At 36.5% G+C, this 18,885-nt stretch overlaps 1 protein-coding gene across 1 annotated transcript; it reads right to left on the reverse strand.

The window, feature by feature from the left end:
• Nucleotides 1–3,960: 3,960 nt before the first annotated feature.
• Nucleotides 3,961–15,463, reverse strand: LOC119786719 (extracellular matrix protein 1-like). The gene is made up of 10 exons (XM_038290219.1): nucleotides 15,212–15,463; nucleotides 14,828–14,884; nucleotides 9,908–9,967; nucleotides 9,647–9,679; nucleotides 9,285–9,559; nucleotides 8,564–8,769; nucleotides 6,913–7,201; nucleotides 6,647–6,837; nucleotides 4,228–4,306; nucleotides 3,961–4,137 (listed from the first exon to the last, which is right to left on the reverse strand). Exons 1-10 carry the CDS (start codon nucleotides 15,279–15,281, stop codon nucleotides 3,961–3,963), a joined length of 1,437 nt encoding a protein of 478 aa, XP_038146147.1. The 5' UTR covers nucleotides 15,282–15,463.
• Nucleotides 15,464–18,885: the final 3,422 nt, after the last annotated feature.

The following is an 18,885-nucleotide window of genomic DNA, read 5'->3' on the forward strand; positions in this document are numbered from 1 at the left end:
GATTAAACTGATTTCAGATAATAAAGGAAACAATCTTGGTTCTATTTTTGATCAGGATCTGTCATTTCAAACCCATTAAAAAGAGGTTTCTAGAATTTCCTTATTTCGTCTGCAGAGTATTGCAAAAAACAGAAATCTCCTGTCCAGGGGTGATGCTGAGAAACTAGTCCATGCATTTGTTACTTCAAGGCTGGACTATTGTAATTCTTTACTATCAGGAAGTCCACAAACTGTAGTTAAAAGCCTTCAGCTGATCCAAAATGCTGCAGCCAGAGTTCTGATGAAAATTAAAAAGAGAGATCATACACTATATTGCCAAAAGTATTTGCTCACCCATCCAAATTATTGGAATCAGGTGTTCCAATCACTTCCATGGCCACAGGTGTATAAATTCAAGCACCTAGGCATGCAGACTGTTTTTACAAACATTTGTGAAAGAATGGGTCGCTCTCAGGAGCTCAGTGAATTCCAGCGTGGAACTGTGATAGGATGCCACCTGTGCAACAAATCCAGTCGTGAAATTTCCTCGCTCCTAAATATTCCACAGTCAACTGTCAGCTGTATTATAAGAAAATGGAAGTGTTTGGGAACGACAGCAACTCAGCCACGAAGTGGTAGGCCACGTAAACTGACGGAGCGGGGTCAGCGGATGCTGACGCGCATAGTGCGAAGAGGTCGCCAACTTTCTGCAGAGTCAATCACTACAGACCTCCAAACTTCATGTAGCTCAAGAACAGTGCGCAGAGAGCTTCATGGAATGGGTTTCCATGGGCGAGCAGCTGCATCCAAGCCATACATCACCAAGTGCAATGCAAAGCGTCGGATGCGGTGGTGTAAAGCACGCCGCCACTGGACTCTAGAGCAGTGGAGACGCGTTCTCTGGAGTGACGAATCGCGCTTCTCCATCTGGCAATCTGATGGACGGGTCTGGGTTTGGCGGTTGCCAGGAGAACGGTACTTGTCTGACTGCATTGTGCCAAGTGTAAAGTTTGGTGGAGGGGGGATTATGGTGTGGGGTTGTTTTTCAGGAGCTGGGCTTGGCCCCTTAGTTCCAGTGAAAGGAACTCTGAATGCTTCAGCATACCAAGACATTTTGGACAATTCCATGCTCCCAACTTTGTGGGAACAGTTTGGAGCTGGCCCCTTCCTCTTCCAACATGACTGTGCACCAGTGCACAAAGCAAGGTCCATAAAGACATGGATGACAGAGTCTGGTGTGGATGAACTTGACTGGCCTGCACAGAGTCCTGACCTCAACCCGATAGAACACCTTTGGGATGAATTAGAGCGGAGACTGAGAGCCAGGCCTTCTCGTCCAACATCAGTGTGCGACCTCACAAATGCGCTTCTGGAAGAATGGTCAAAAATTCCCATAAACACACTCCTAAACCTTGTGGACAGCCTTCCCAGAAGAGTTGAGGCTGTTCTAGCTGCAAAGGGTGGACCGACGTCATATTGAACCCTATGGATTAGGAACGGGATGTCACTTAAGCTCATATGTGAGTCAAGGCAGGTGAGCAAATACTTTTGGCAATATAGTGTATCTCTCCTATCCTGGCTTCTCTTCATTGATTTCCTGTTAAATCCAGAATAGAATTTAAAATAATCCTCCCTCTCACATATAAAGCCTTAAATGGCCAAGCTCCATCTTATATCAGAAATTTGATTGTTCCTTATGTTCCTAACAGAGCACTTCGCTCTCAATCTGCAGGTTTACTAGTGGTTCCTAGAATTTCTAAAAGTAGAATGGGAGGCAGATCTTTTAGTTATTAAGCTCCTCTCCTGTGAAACCAACTACCAGTTTTAGTCTGTGAGGCAGACACCCTGTCTACTTTTAAGGGTAGGCTTAAAACTCTCCTTGTATCTTGGCTTATTTCTGTATGCCTGCTTCTGTATCCTTGAGCCCCAGTCGGCCCCGGTAGATCGCTGCTCACACTGAGCCTGGTTCTGCTGGAGGTTTCTTTCTGTTAAAAGAGAGTTTTTCTTCTCCACTGTTGCTACAAGCATGCTTGGTGTGAGGATCGCCTTTTAGTCAATGATTCGATGCAATCAACTGGTTTTCCTTAGATAAAAGGCTTTGAATCAATTTGACTGTATGATCTGGTTGAATTGTATCTGTAAAGTGCCTTGAGATGATTTGTTGTGAATTGGCACTATATAAATAAACTGAATTTAATTATTAGAATGTGTTTAATGGACTATTAGATAAACTTTATAATTATAACTCTAGTTGGTCTCCTTTAACCAGTTGGCTTTTTGTTATATAATCCACCGATGTGTGGAGGTTTAAACTCTAAGAGCGGTCGGTGTATTGCTTAGTGTGTGTAAAATGCAAAGAGAAGATGGAGAAAGGGAAGATTGAGTGGATAAATATAAAGGAAAGAAGAATCCTTATGCTCTAAATAAATTTAACTTAACTAATTTAACGAATCAATTATGAGTAGATGTAAGTAGCCTAATATCTTTATTCATATCTGAATAAATAGATTTGGCCCCCAAAATATTACATTCCACTTACATAACTGTTTAACTACAGAAAAATAAAATAGAAAAAGAAATGAACAAATATAACTAAATAAACATAACTTAATTTTTGTAACTAAATTTACTTCACAGATTTATTTTAATTGAGGAGGCAGTGGTTTGACTTATGTCCAGATTTCTTTTTAGTTTGTAGTCAAAGTATGAGTAAAATAAAGCTGGGTTTCCAATAACTTCAGTTTTAAAGACTGACAGTTATTTAGAGTAGAGCCTTAAACATATTTTTGAAACACAAAGACATTATTGGGAATGTTGAAATGACATTATCTATGACATAAATATTTAAACTCATTTGTATTTAGAAACTCGTTGATGAATAAATAAGACTCCTATTGAACTTCTAGTCATAAGTTGTTGTCATCTTAAATACTTAGATGGGTGGGCTTAGCAACTGTAACATACTGTTACCTTTACATGGACCTCAAAGACTTTATTTAGTGTGTGCATTTAACAGTTGTAGAATTACGAGAGGTTAGGGTCAAAATTCATTAGTTCATCGAAAATGAAATGTCTGCTTAATGAAATATAGAGACATCTAGATATTCCAAAAAATAATGATCCCAAACTCACTTCAAAAATGGATCTGGTTTTAATAGTAAACTGTTTTAATAGTAAACGTCCTTGATCTCTTGAAAAGTTGTTGACCACAAGAAAAAAAGTTGGGTCCTAAGCATCAAACAAACCACTTCAATTAACTCTATCAAATCTGAAAACCAAAGTGGTGAAATGTGCACCAACAATTAGATCTGATGGTAAAAAATAGCATGTCGATCAGCATAGTTTGCTCAGGCACTTTTATTTTAAAACTGCTGAACATGAACCGTATGCAAAAAGCAAAATTCAGACCCATCCTTGATTAAAGATGACAAATTCAAATCTGTTGGCCAAATTTCCCTTGAAAATGTATTAAAATAGCTTGTTTTATGACCACATGATGATGTATAAAAAAACCTGATTCAAAGCTAAATCAGGAAATTCTGCTAAAATTAATGTATAAAATCTTCTCATCAGCATTGAATGCCAGTAACACCAGCCATAATTTAAAAAGAAACCTGAGTAACTACAAACAAGATTTAAAAAATATTTTTATTTAAAGTGTCAAATAAAATCCATATAAACTTCCTTATGTATTCTTTTTACGTTTTCAGCAAACTACTTGTGTAAAATGAACCATGCAAACAGCAGCAATATAAAAAGAAAGCAGTGCTATAATAACAGAGCCTGGAGTCTCGTTAGAAACTCTGTATTAAAAGGTACTCCCTTTTATTTATTCTCTTGCAATGCTCTTCATGTGATAATTGTAACTTACACCAAAAGTTGATTTAGGTACAAATTCAGATACATATTTACTGTGAACCACTTCTGGAGTGAGCTTACAATACCCAGTAATGGATCAGATCCTGCCAGTGAAATGTGTGTTTAAGGAATGGGGCAAATTTTCTTATTCTTCCTCTGACCCCTCTTGTTCAATTGTTTGTTGACATTTTCACCAACACATCGTGAGATCTCCTCAGGTGAAGTCCTCTTGCAGCAGCGGTAAACAGCTGCAGTGGAAAAGGTGTCTGATGAACACAGGCTCTGGGATAATTGTTCTATCTGATTTGATAGAATAGAAAAAAAGAAAATTAGGTTCCAGCTTGTATTTTATGTGTATTATTTTGGACTAATTCACTTCATGTTTGTCACCTTTTGTGCAAAACAAGGGTTTCTGTCTTGCTCCGACAGGGGGCAGCATAGGCTTTTCAGCTGAAAACCAACAGGAAATCTGCAAACCGTACATATTGTTATAAATGCTGGATAAACAGGTGCAGCTAAATAGATTAGAAGGAGATTTAAAAGTTATTTCATTTTGGTAATTGAATCCATCAATAATTTATTACCCTCATAGGGATACTTTTATTGATTTTATTTTCATTATTACACCTTTTGAAACCTCAGCATCCAGTTTATACTCCATAGTTACTTTAAGTATTTGGGTCAAGCCAGTTCCATTGCAGCTAAACTGAGTTGAAGTTCCTTTGCGAACAGCTGCCAATCCTGATGGAAATGAAATCAACATTTCCCCAGCTTGACTGCAAAATAAAGCATGCAGTACACACACACACACACACACCCACACTCACCAACACAAAATCCTGGTACACTGAAAAAAAAGAACTCATAAGATTTACTTAAAAAATATATTGTAAGTATTTGCACGCAAATTATTTAAGTCAAGTAACTTTCCACAAGACATAACAGTTGAAAAGATATTAAGTTACATTTACTTAATTAAATCCAAGTTGTAAGTTAGATTTATTTCAGCAGATTAAGTAAAGTGCCCTTGTTTTTCATATGCACAAACAGCATTTTACTCAAAATTTTAAGGCAACACAGAAACAAAGAGGACAAACAATTATTCATGCACACACTCACACCTAAGGATAATATAGAGAAGCCAATTAACCTAACAGTCATGTTTTTGGACTGTGGGAGGAAGCTGGAGTACCCGGAGAGAACCCATACAAGCACAGGGAGGACAAACAAACTCCATGCAGAAAGACTTAATTTAACTTTCTGCAAGGCGACAATGCTACCCACCGCACCACTGAGCAGCCCTCTAACTGGAATCGTACTTTTCAAATATGCAATAAAAAATTTACAACCCTCTTAAACTTAGAGTTTCAACATTTGTTAAAGAAACATACTCATATATAAGATAAAGAATATTTAACTCACACAAACTTGCTCAAAACAACTTCTGGGCGAGGGTCAGTACAAAAACAGCCTTTTAAACTTTGAGCATTGGTGTAAAGATTATGTATTTCTCTATTTAAATGAAAAATAGCATGTAAAACTATAGCATTAATACCGTAGTAAAAGGGCATTATGTTGTACTGCATTCGAACTTGTACCAAAAAAGTATTTCATATACCAAGTATTTCATATACACCACATCCATCACAGATCTGGTAATATAACCTCTACTCAAATAAGCAATAAAAATCTTACAAACCTACACACTGAAACATTGCAATTTTTACATCTAAACCAGTCATCCAGACTAGTGGACTTTTAAGAATGCAATTAGAACATTAATGAAACAAAATCAACACAATTAAAAATTAACAGCTTAAACTGTCTAACCATTCTCAATGAAGAATACAATCTCTACTAGATATTGGAATAAAGGTATCTGTTATTTTTTGCAAAATAACATATACCTTATTTGGCAAAAAATAAAAAACATTAATGCCAGGCAACCTTCCACTAAGATTAACTGGAACTCACTGCTGATTCTTGGCATTTGATGCTACATTTTCCTTACCTAAGATGACAAAGTCATGAATGCATTTAGGAAATTAACTTCAACTTCAGGGTGTTAACTTTTGGGGACAGTTTAAATCCATCTAACTCCAGGAAGAGTTTTTGGACTTCAAAAGTGTAGTGCAAAGTGGGAGGGTAAGCCAAGTTAAGTATCAGTCCCATGAGCAGTGAGCAGGTTTTTGCAGTACTGTTGCACCCTGCCAAAATGTCTCAGGACTACCTCTTATTCTGTATGTGATCCTGTAATGTCTGGACTCAGAGCAGAATCAGTCCTGCTGTGAGCTACAGTGTGCATGTGCCGTGTATGTGTTTCAAAAAGCTACATTTTTAGAGTAAAGTTTATGTGGTATTTTTAGGTTTATGTACATACTGCTATTAAACATTTAAACAGTATAAGGAATTCCAAGTGAAACTTACTCTTTCCCCAAAATCAATTTGAACATTTAAATAGTTTAAGGAAATCTAAGTAAAACTTACTTTTTCTCCAAAATTCATTTAAACATTTAAATAGTATAGGGAAATCTAAGTAAGACTTACTTTTTCCCCAAAATGTATGTATTACGGTACATTAATAAAAGGTTTAATTTTACTTCAGAAAGGATAGCTTTTAGTGCAAGAAATATATCACTCTCAGTTTTAGTAACTTTATCTCTTAAATTATTTAACTCTTTGTGATGATCATATTTTTAAGATTCAGCATAGATTTACTGCAATATACAAAACAGTAGAAAGTATTTAGACATACCAATAGAAAAAAACAAAAGAAAGAACCAATGCCAGTAACATACTATGATCATACCTGTTGTCGGTGAAAACTTTAGTATCACACATTGTGCTAAGAGCAGGTGCCTCCTTCTCAGATGTTTTATTATAGAGCGGATCCAGAGAAACTGTCTGGAAGCAGCCAAATGGATCATTTGACTGACAACACTGAAGGTCTATCTGCCCAGCAATCTTGCCTGAGCAGTACCTATTGAGTTCCAAGCGCCACTGAAACAAATAAACAAATTAATTAATTGGTGTCAAATTCACTAACTTTAAATTTGAAAGTTATGCATCTTGTACCTTCTGCTCAGCACATTGGAGTGCACCCTTCTTCTTTTTGCAGCACTGCTTGTATTTCTTCTCCAAACGGTTGATGGTCTTCACCTGATGAGCCAGGATCTCGTAGCCTGAGCGTGGGAGGCACTTGGTTGAGTAGAGAGGTCTGAACTTCTGGTTGCTACACAGTGACTCAATGTTGATTGCAGAAGGCCTCCCAGGAGGGAAGATGATGTCGGTTTTTGGGGAGGCAGCTGGGTTGAGTTCAGTTTTTTCTCTACTGGCTCTTGCAAGATGTGGACTCATCAGATTCCTGCAATGCAATTGCACAAACCCAAACAATGACTTTCTTGAGGAGGCGTCATCTCTCAGTTCCCTTAATTCAATAATATTCTTAGAAGCTTCTCATTTGAGTTAAATCTGTTATTTGATGAAGCAGATGTTACAGGAGCCTCGGTGAAAGACAGATAGCCATCTTCATTGTGATGACATTTCAACATCCATGACAGCTACAGCCCCTTTTTCCTGTTATAACTTATTAAATCACATCATAATGTAGTATTTCATATCCAAATGAGCTAGATAAAAGTTAAGAGGATGAAGATGTAGGAGAATTATTAAACACAAAATTCACAGTCTGAGTTTTATCAAAGAAAAGGCTCCTTTAAAAAAAAGGGGCTAAAAATTTAGATTTGCAGTTTGTTTCAAGCAGAGGTGGGTAGAGTACCAAAACAATTTATTTAAGTTACAGTCACTCCAATTTATTCTATTATTACTCAGGTAAAAGTAGAACATAGGCATCCAAGAAATTACTCAAAAGTAAAAAGTACTTGGTGAAATGGCTACTCACTGTAGTGAGTAATTATTGGCTCATCACATCTGATTTCATGTTTAAAATGTATAATCAGGCAGAGAATTATGTACAAATTATAGGATTCAAAATGAAATAAAAAAATACAAATAGGTAACACGATTAGAAAATAACTTTGAACAGAAGAAACACCTTTACAAGTCAATTTCTTTAAGATAAACTGATAAAACCAGTCCTAACAATAGGTAATGCATACATGTCCAGAAAGAATAAAGAACCTCAAGCAACAATATCTGCTGTTTACGGTATTTTTATGTGATCTCTGGTTACATGTGGTGGGAAAGCACTCTTACATTTACTTTAGTAAAAGTAAAATACACAATAAAATAAAAATATTCCTAAAAGTACATTTTCTTTTGAATGTTACTCAAGTACACGGAACTATTTACTACCCACCTCTGCTTCCAGGTCCTGTATGAGACCCAGAAAGCATGTGACCTGATCACGTGACCAAGTTTGAACTTTCTACAAGCAGTAGGTGGAAGGTCTCTTTAAGTACTGTTCCCAGGGCCATCCGTCATTTGAATTTAAACTTGTATATACCTAAAAAAATAACTGCAGCAAAATATGTTTCTGGAAATGTACTGACTTTTTTAATCAGTACAAATGCACACCATGCTTAAATGTGTGGTGTGCAGGACCTTTCCATTGAGACTTTTGTCTACATTTTCTTTATTTTTTTTGCATAAAATCCACATTTAAAAAAAAAAAGTAAAAGTGAGTGGTTATAAAGTTACAAAACATGAAAAATGTTAAGGGTTATGAAGACTTTTGCAAGATGTTTGGTTTTTCCAGTCAACAGACCTCGGGCAAGTGTCCTGGTTGAAGTTAAAGCTTTGAGTAGAGCCAACCTCCTCCACAGGCAGCTCAAGCGTTGGCTCGTAGTTTGGATTTTGAGCGTTTTCTTTAAAACACTGGAATCTGCTGGTATCCGTTCTCCTGCAGCAATGATAAAGCCGATCTTTGACAGAGGAGTCCTCCTCACAGAACAGGTTAACTGATTGTTGCCACTGGAAACAGTAAAGACAAAACACTGAAAGTTGTCATGGTGAAATAAAAGCTTTGACAATGACAAACAAACCGCAACACGGAGACTTTTTGTTGCACAACAGCCCGGGAGAAATCTTGAGGCTAAGGTGCCCATTTACCAAGTTTTAAACAGAGAAAGATTGTTTAGCCATAACATGATAAATATGATTCAGCACTAAAACTGTTTTTTTCCACTTTTATTTTTTTGTGAAGGTGTTATCGCTGTGTGTTTTAATGGTTCTTGTCTGTTTAGTCTATCATTTGAACCCAGGCCTCCAACTATACTTGAAACATGCAGATAGCAATGTTTTATGCCCCTTTTTATAATCACAGTAACCCAGGATCAATTACAGCAAGAACAGTACAGTAGCACTCATTAAGTGCTCAGCAGTAGTTATTGTTATTTATATCAAGTTACACTGATTGCAACACATGAGACATAAAGAAAAAAAAAAAAAAAAAAAAAGTGCTGACTCTAATTTTGAGAAAAACTTACTGCCTGTGTGGCGCAACACAGCGTCATCTCAGTCCCCCATGTCTGGTTCCCTTTGCAGCATGTGCTGAACCACCACTCTGCATTATTAACAGCTGTGGCCTGGCGCTTCTGTTTGCCAAAACCAGAGTTAGGAAAATAAGAGTCTGGGTAGCGGGGACGATGGTCGGAGTTAACACATATGGCCTCAATGTTGTCAGCCGTTGGTTGGCCGAGGGGAAACTGGACAGGATAGCTGAGCGCAGGAAAAAAAGAGCGTGGGCCAAAATTGGGTCGACCTTTGACGAAAGGAGAAATAATGCAAGCTTAATAGTTTTGTAGCAGGAGGTAGTGCACCATAAAATACAATAATAGAAGATGCATACTTGGTGGTAGTTCTCCTTCTGATGCAAAGGGCTCTGATGGGAGAAAAAATAAGTAATGTTAAGTCTAAATTACTGCATTGCTTTTGCTTAAAATGAGATATTATGGATGGATGGATGGATGGATGGATGGATGGATGGATGGATGGATGGATGGATGGATGGATGGATGGATGGATGGATGGATGGATGGACAGCAAAATATGGACAGACAGCTGTTGTGTAATTCACAGAAGCTTTTTAGAATAGGAAGATAGACCGTACCTCCAAATTTGATAAGCTCGGACAAATCTACCTCTCTCTGCATAATTGGTTCCAGCAGCACTAAAAGACACATTTGATTAAAAAAAAACAGTTTCTTAACATTTACGCAGTTTCATTTGTTTAAAAAGACCAGAGGCAGCACAACCTGACCGACACAAATCATATTCATAAAGAGTCATTAGAATGTTTTGACACAGTTCAAAAAGTACAGTTGTTCACAAAACAAATATATGAACTAAAATCCTAATCTTCAATCTGAAGCCTTTAAAAGCTTCTTAAAGAAACAATAGTCTGGAAAGACATGTAATCCTCACTTCCCTGATAGCTGATCTAATTGCTCACTTCACTCACCTGCCTAACCCTCCCCGTTCACTAATTATCACTCATTGTATCCACCTGCTCCTGCTGCTTATATCCGATATGCACAGCTATCTGGGCCAGATCACGGTTTGAGTTTTGTTTGTGTTTGAAATATTTGTGTTTTTCACTAGTTAATGTTTTCGTTCTTAGGGGACAGTGGTTAGAGAGGGTTGTTTACTGTAGTCTTGCTGTTTCCTGATTGTGTCCTGGCTCTTCTCCGGTGAGCGTGCCCTGTTCCTGTTTTGGCTCAGCGGAGGGAGCTACTTTAAAGTTCTGCAGGTTTCCTGGTGTTGTGTCATGTTTCTGCCTCTCAACCGCGGAGCCGCATCTTGTTGGCAGTCCATTGGCTGGATCCTGCCTTTCTCGAGAGGATGGACTGAACGGTTTAACCAGGTAAGGGACTCGTACAGATAAGCATCTTCTATCAGATTATTGTGGTCACCAGGGCCGGCGATTGCTACAGGCGAGCTAGGCAATTGCCTAGGGCGACAAATGTGTTGGGGGCGCCCTCTAGCGTCGCCCTTAGGCTTACTTCCCATTAATCATAGAATTAGAAAAAAAAGCGAATTAAACCGGTTATGAAGCGTCCGTCAGTTTGACTTAACCTTACGTATATATAAATAAATAGCAAAATATGAACAAATAAATATACCACCGTTTTTTTTATTTTTTTTTTTCACATTTAAGAGAAAATCGGAAAAGATTCTGATCACTTTTCAAGCGCCCTCCAACCCGGAAGTCGTGACGTCAATCACTGCAGCATGTACACCAATATTTTGGAATGAAATTGTAAGCAAACAGATATTAAAAGTAAAACAAGTGAAGTCTGACACTTAACTTTGCTCGCGACTCGAGGATGGCTGAACGGAAAAGACTCCCCTCTCCTCCTCCAGCTGCAGTCGGCCCGTCTTAATCATCCACTCAGAGTACCACTGGTGAGCGCACACAGACTTTGTAGCTTGTCCGGTCAGTTAAAAATATTAATTGTGAAATCCGTCTTGTAATCGGAAGCATACAAGCTAGTTAGCTTGAAAAGTAAATAAAGTTTCAGACGTGCTGCGTGATGATGCGTTCAGATTGGCTCAGTAAAACGATAATTAGGTTATCATGATGCATTCAAGTGTAACGTAAAGAAAACGGGAAATTTAGTTTTTGGCGAGAAACATGAGTAATACAGTTGTACATTGCTCTATATATAATTAAACTACTGATGCCAACATTTATTAAAAATTACATTTAATTTAAAATACAATTATTTATTTGTTAAATATTTTCCTAATCACTAAAAACATGATGAAAAGTGACAGTAGACAATACATTAACCAACAATTGTGAAAATATATTCTAGTTAGTTTTATGTCATTTCCAAGTGGCCTATTACATTAGCCATGTTTATTGAAGGCTAGAAACGTTTTTGTTATGCTCACTTGTTAAGCAATAGAAGCAATACCAGTTCTGTTAATAAAATTTTGTTGCATCGTCTTTCCACCAAATAACAGAAAAGTATAGATAGTGGTATCGATAAAGACTCAGATCGATAAGGAGTATCGATAAAGGTATCGATATCATTAAATATTAACGATCCCCATCCCTAATGTTGACATCATTTTTTTCTCAGTATATATGCAGCAGAATTATGTGCTATATTATTAGCTTGAGAATGGGTAGAAGATACTAATATAAATAAAATATTTTGTAGTGATTATCTGCATTGAGTATTCAAAAGGGATGTACAAATAATCATCAAAATATATGAAGTTATGGCTGTTCATCATAGAATATGTGAACAAAAAAAAACAACAACTTCAAACTTTACCATTACAAATTTTGTAATGGTATTCATAAAAGAACTTTTGTTTGTAGAGGGTTAATCCTTTCTTTAATCACTAATCAATGTCAGAAATCAGGGTAAATATACCTGATATATTTTATTTAGAGGAAAATTTTGTTTATCTCATTTCTATTTATGTTCAAATGATTTAATTGAACTGGAACAGAAAATTTAATTTAATGTTTATCAATTACTTTTTTATGTAGTCCTTGGTTGAAGAATTTCTTAAATTTATTATTTTTTATTGTTATTTGGTAATTTCTGAAATTGATTTATTTAATATTTGTTTAATGTGTGTTAAATTTGTTAATTGTCTGAAATAAATTCATTCAATGATTCAATCCAGTTTTTTAGTTATACTTTACCTAAGTGTCCTTACAGATGGTTAAAAGTGTTTTTGCACAGTCCTAACTTTGAATGTGTAATAAATTATTTAAAATAATAAAAAAGAAAAGGTACTGCAACCTATTCTGGTATTTGTCTATGCATCACTCCATGCTAAGTTACAGTTTTTTCTGAATGCTTAAACACAACCTTGATTCTTATAGCACAATTTCTAAAACTATTATTACTTAAAGCAAATCCACTCACTGAGTTCACAAAACTAAAAGAACAAACACTGCTTTGCACTCAATTAGCAATTTTGTAACACACACTTTGCACAGCTGTAGGCACAATTCACCGCACAGGGGGGCGCAAAACTCAATCTCGCCTAGGGCAACCAAAGGGCTAGAACCGGCCCTGGTGGTCACTTACCTGTGTTTATCCCTAGACCCAAGTGCTAGTGATGGGTGGTGCCCCGCCTCCCCCTTTCTGTCTCGCCTTGAATATTGGGTCCTACATTCTGAGGCTCATTACAAGATAAATCTTTAAGCCATTAGATACTGTAGGGCTTGCCATTATAGCTGTCCAGATGTATAAGTCAAGAATCCCATATAACTTGTTTTATTGTTATTTGTAGTCATGATTATCAAGTGTGGATGAACTTTTTAAATATTTCATGTTTTTTTTAATGAAGTTTTAAAATTACTTTCAAATGAATACGTTTTTTCCTATAAATTCAAGTCAGATGATAAAAGTGTTTTGTGAACATATAGATCGGTAAATTAGTCTATTTGTTATTACTCTACAAACATTTATTTTCATGTTTCCTTGATTTAAATGTTTCGCACACTACAATAGTTTAGTCTATCAAACTTTACTCTTTCGCTTGAGCTGGTATTTAAATGTATTTATTGGAAAATTAGACATGACTTTAGATGAGTTGGTCAGAAAAACACTTTATTTATGGTTCACTCTTATAAAACTTTATCCCCAGGGGTTTTTCTTTAAAATAGATTATACTGATGATACAATATATTATATGCTCTGCCTGCATTATCAAACTGTTATTTAGGGAACTAATGTTAGGTCCCTAGATGAGCAAAAAAGCTCAAACAATTAGACAGGGTGGTACTGAGCTGATCTTATCTACAAGTTGGCTTTTATGTCAAGCCCTGCTTGTACAGGAGTATCTACATAAATTAGAATATCCTCTTAAACACATTGATATCTGTATTTCAGTTCAAAAAGCTTAACTCCTACATCAAACAGAATTGTTCCACAAAAACTGAAATATTGTAAATGTCTTAATGTGTCTATTTCAATGGTTATGGCTTACAGCAAATAAACCCCCAATCTTAGGTTTCTTAAATAATTAAGACTGTTGCACAAGATATACAGATATATATGTAAATCTTTTTTTTTTTTCCCTGTACAACGCAGTTGTAGTATACACCTTCTAAAAGTGAGATGAGAAAGAAATTCCTAAAGGAGCTGCCCACTTTTGGGTTTGATCCAAACAAATTGATAGGAATCTGAGAAAGGAAAATTGTTGTTGGGGAAAAAGTGCACAAGCAACATCACAACTGTGGGGTGGTGAAAGTTATGGACTTCTGGAGACAGGAGAAACCATCCACAGACATATGACATATAGTATGATTTCTGCATCCCTTGCCACTCCTGTACCAGAGACACAATCAAAGGGGTCTCTATGGGGCTCAGATCACAGATAACAGCACTGGTTCTCATTGGTACAAAGTAGGGCTGCAACCAAAAATTATTTTTCTGATCGATTAATTTGAAAAAATATTTTTTGATTAATAATCAGGTAGCCAAAGATTTTTTTTAATTTTTATCTTAAATTGAATTTTTTTTTTTTTACAATAGGTATAATTACTCTTCTCAGTAGGTTGCTATGTCAGCTAAAGGCATATTTTAGATTATCTATACAACAGTAAATGATTAATTGATTAATACATTGTTAGACAATTATTTTTAATAATATACTGTATTAATTGTGATTAGTCACAGCATTTGCTTGTGTTGGCCCACTTTATCAAGTCCAAAGTGCACTAAACTGTCTACCAAGACATTTTAGGACCTTCCATGCTTACATTTACTTAAAAAAAAAAAAAAAAACTTAAAGGACATTTAGATTTGACCATGGCATCACTGCGTGCTTGGCCATCTGACCTGAAAACTGACCTGAACTGAAAGAATCATTGGAGTATTGTCATAAGGGATAGAAGATGCAGAGCTTCCAGAGCACACCAGCCCTACCTAAATACACACTGCTTTTATTTATTGGCCAATGCAACATCCACCCTTATTAGGTTTGCGTCAGCTGTGAGTCATAGAAACAGATAACAGAAATAAATCCTCACAAACATCACCACCATGAGACCCACCTTGACCTTGGAAGGGATGGGATATGGTGGACTCACTCTGAACGCAAGTTTGCGCATCTGGAAAACAATAAACAGAATAAATAAAATAAAAATGACGCAGCATGACCTGAGATTTGTTACTGTAGAGGCTGCATTTACTTTACCGATGAAAACACATTGAAAAAGAGCATCAGAGAAAAAAAGGATATTTTTTTCATAGATTTGTTAGTGTTTTTCTTAAAAAAAAAAACAACACAAAAAACATTTAAACGTCCTATTTACTGTATAGCTGATCCGATATAAACATTTAGCAGCTATGACGAACATACATGGAGCACTGCCCAAACAACAACAACTCTAACAAAGGTTGTTGTTTTTTTAAATCAACAAACTAAACAAACTAACCTTTGCAAGCTGAGCTCAGTACTAAGAGCGACGCAACAGCGGCGCTCACCAAAGCCGCGGAGGAGCTCATGTTTGTGATCCGTCCTCTGGTATAATGTCTGCTGGTATGTGCTGGACAGAGGAATTTAGTGACCCAGTTATTATATCAGATCAGTTGCCGCCCAGGAAAACACGCACAGACCGGCCCGGTAATTGGTCAAACAGACACCACTGGGTCTGTCTGATAGCTCACCCTGCAGGCAATCACAGCAATGCTTTCATGGATGAAGGCGCAGAGGCGGAGTGAGGGAAGGAGGGAAGTTTTTTAACATGACTCATAAGGAATCAGCTCAAATCCAGGATTCAAGTTGGTTTGAAACAGAGAAGACGTTTTGCATGTCTGAACCTGTTTCTTTAACCTTTGCTTGAATTAGTCTGGTTATTAAACTAGTTTCACTTAACTCCAAACACTTCAAAACACACTTCTTCCATGTACGGTACTCTTAAAATAAGTGCATTTTTCTTGAATTGAGGACGTAAGTTAGATATTCTGCCAATGAAACGAGACAATTTATACTTGAAATAAGAAAAAAGAACTGCATTGTCTTATTTCAAGTGCATATTATCTAATTAACTTATTCCAAGAGTAAAAAATACTCATACCATTAGCGAACAATCTTATTTTCCTGCTCAAATTAAGAGTAAATTTACTTATTTTAAGACATTTTCACTTATTTCTAGATCGTTTTTGCAGTGTATGACATTGAGAATTGTAGACCTCCTTAAAGTTCAACATCTGCATAACTAAATTTGAGACATAGACAACATTTATTGTCATTTTGTAGACACAGGGTGTCTGCAAAACGAAATTTTGTTTTGTAAAGCTCGCATGACATTTCCATTTTTTAAGGATCAGCAGTGATCAATGTAAACATCGCTGGAGAAAAAAATGGTGCAAAAAAGCGCATTGATATCATCAGTTTGATGCAGGGTGTGTGACATAATCTAGAATTTTCTAAACAGTTCAGTTGTCTGATGGCAGTGGGGAAGAAGCTGTTTGGGAATCTGCTGGCCCTGCATCAAATGCTACGAAGCCTATTCCCATAGGACAGCAGGGAGAACAGTCCTCTAAATGTGACACCTGCATCTTTTCTAACAGTTATAGCTGTATCTAACAGCACTAGGATGTTTTGATAAGTTGAGTTCTAGAGATTAATGTGAAGCCCCAGAAAGAAACCTAAACGTCCTGTGAAGATGAAGATGATGGCTGAAAGCATTATGATAGTGTCATTATCTACAGTGAAACCAGGCCTGTATTAACATGGGCTGAATGGCCACTCAGAAAGGAAGAAGCCATTACTCTGAAACCACTGTTAATAGCCAGATGTTATGATCTATAGGGTTTGATTTAAGTTATACCTTGTTTGTGTATGGGTCTTTTTTTTTTCATTGTGTTTTATTCTCATTAAGATCTTTTCATATAATTCCCTTGTGACAAGTTACTTAATATTTCGCATTTTGGGGTTAGATTGTTTTTAGTATTGATTCTTCCTCTTTCTGTTATTGGATCCTTTTCTGCTCTTCTCATGACAATTCCATGTTAAATTTATAATGCATTTAATTTCCTCTCAAAGTCAAAATTGACAACTTCTAAGTAGGGAATTTTACTATAAGAAAGTCCAAATCAGGGCATAAGGACCACCATTCTTGTTGTATAAACTATTTTCTGCATATTTAAGATATTATATTGTCAGAGTTGCCTATCTTCAGCAGTCTACGGACGAGAGGCGGGATCTGTTGCAGTGCAACACAAAAACAAACAAAGACATACAACCATGCACACACACTCACACCTAAGGACAAATTCTAGAGAAGCCAATTAACCTAACAGTCATGTTTTTGGACTTTGGGAAGAAGCCGGAGTACCTTTAGAGAACCCACACATGCACGGGGTGAAAATACAAACTCCATCTCCGGGACAGGAATGGAATCCAAAACCGTCTTGCTGCAAGGTAACAGTGCTACCCACTGTTCCATCGTGCAGCCTCCACACTGGGACAAGAACACTTAACACAAGAATGCATTCTACTTTTCCCCTGACTTTTCAAAAGTTAATGAGACTCTTTCTTAAGATGGTTTCATGCAACCCATTTCAGTCCTTATACCATCAATAGATCATTGCCTTGGTGAATTATATGTACTGTTCTAGCTTTTGAAAACAGACGAATAAACAAGCCAGAGTTGTACCATTTTAAACACCACCAAAAATGCTATATCTTTAAAATTGTTTCCCTCTAATTGCCAAAGATAGTTCTGATATATGCAGGACAGAATGAGACAGAAAGACCACTAACAAAGTGATGTTTTGAGAGCCAAATACCTGTCCAGATGATTAACTCAAGTATGATACATCCCTCAGGGTTTCTTTCATCCTCTTTCAAGTCTAAATTATTTGATGTTGAAGTATGGGAAGAAAGGATTTGTTTTTCTTTCAAATTTTATTCCTAATTGTTTGACAAGTGTGTCAGCGAGGAATCTATTAGTCCGACAAAGTGAATTATATTTATAAACAGACCATCTACCAAGTATGCTGTTAGGAAGTATTAACATAACCAACATTTTTTTATGTTTAGGCTTTAAAAAGCCTTTTAACTCCAAAACCAACGGTAAAGTGCAGTTTTTTTCCCAGGTTATTTGCTTTGAGAAAATATCAAACACTCTTAGTGACTCCAAGGTTACAGCGACCGAGTGAAACCAAATAAAAAAACTCTCCCTTTCAGATATCAGCAGTTGCTTGGTGAAAGTGTGGCTCTATTTATCTTAAAGGGCCAGGGTTCAAACTGGGAGGAGGTTCCACTTTCCCTGCCCTGCCCACAACATCATACACACAGATCATGATCAAGCATTTGGCTTGATGTTCAGTTAGGAAGACAAGAAGCTGTTCAAGAACAGAAGAAAAAGGGTGTGCACAACTCCGAAAAGAAACAAAAAGGGGGAGAAGTTGGTTGTGCGGCTCTTTAATGATACAGAAAAAAAAAGGATAACCAGCATGCTGAGGTTCTGCATGATTTTAATTTGAAAATGTTTCTAGTTTTTTGTATGTTGACCTGGAAGGACTGTTTTCTATTACTTTGCACCTTGATCATATAATCATTTTAACAGCAAAAAGCATAATGTTTGTTTTTTATCTCTGCAGGATCATCTAGAGCCTTTTTGAAAGCTTTAGTTACTCATCTTGTCCATAAAATATGCTAAACTCAAGGACCCAACCTTCATTTGTTGGGTTGTACTAAAAGGATAGGTCATTTTAAATTTTGTGTTCTTAGTTCTATGGTTAAAAACAGCTTTGAATTTTGTCAATCTGATGAGAACTTTTGAAAGACCACATCATAGTTTAAACACAATGACTCATATTTCCTTATGAGTCAGCTGCATTTATACAAAACCACTTTTTCTATTCCAGCGAACATTAGTCAAGTCGTCCATAAAGAGCTGTAAAAGATGTTTCACTTAACTTTATAGGGAATTTTCTCACCATAACATACCTAAATGATGTGTTGTACTGTCTGTATGTCTTGTATTCAATTAGTCAAATAATACTGCCCTATATTTTTGTTTCCTGGAATATTTGCATAGGGTTAAGTTTATTCGAAGTTCAAAAAAAAAAAGAGGAATACATTACCTTTGCAAAAGTA

This window comes from Cyprinodon tularosa, unplaced genomic scaffold (genome assembly GCF_016077235.1).
Source record: "Cyprinodon tularosa strain WSP-4 unplaced genomic scaffold, ASM1607723v1 ctg277, whole genome shotgun sequence".
NCBI lineage: Eukaryota > Metazoa > Chordata > Actinopteri > Cyprinodontiformes > Cyprinodontidae > Cyprinodon > Cyprinodon tularosa.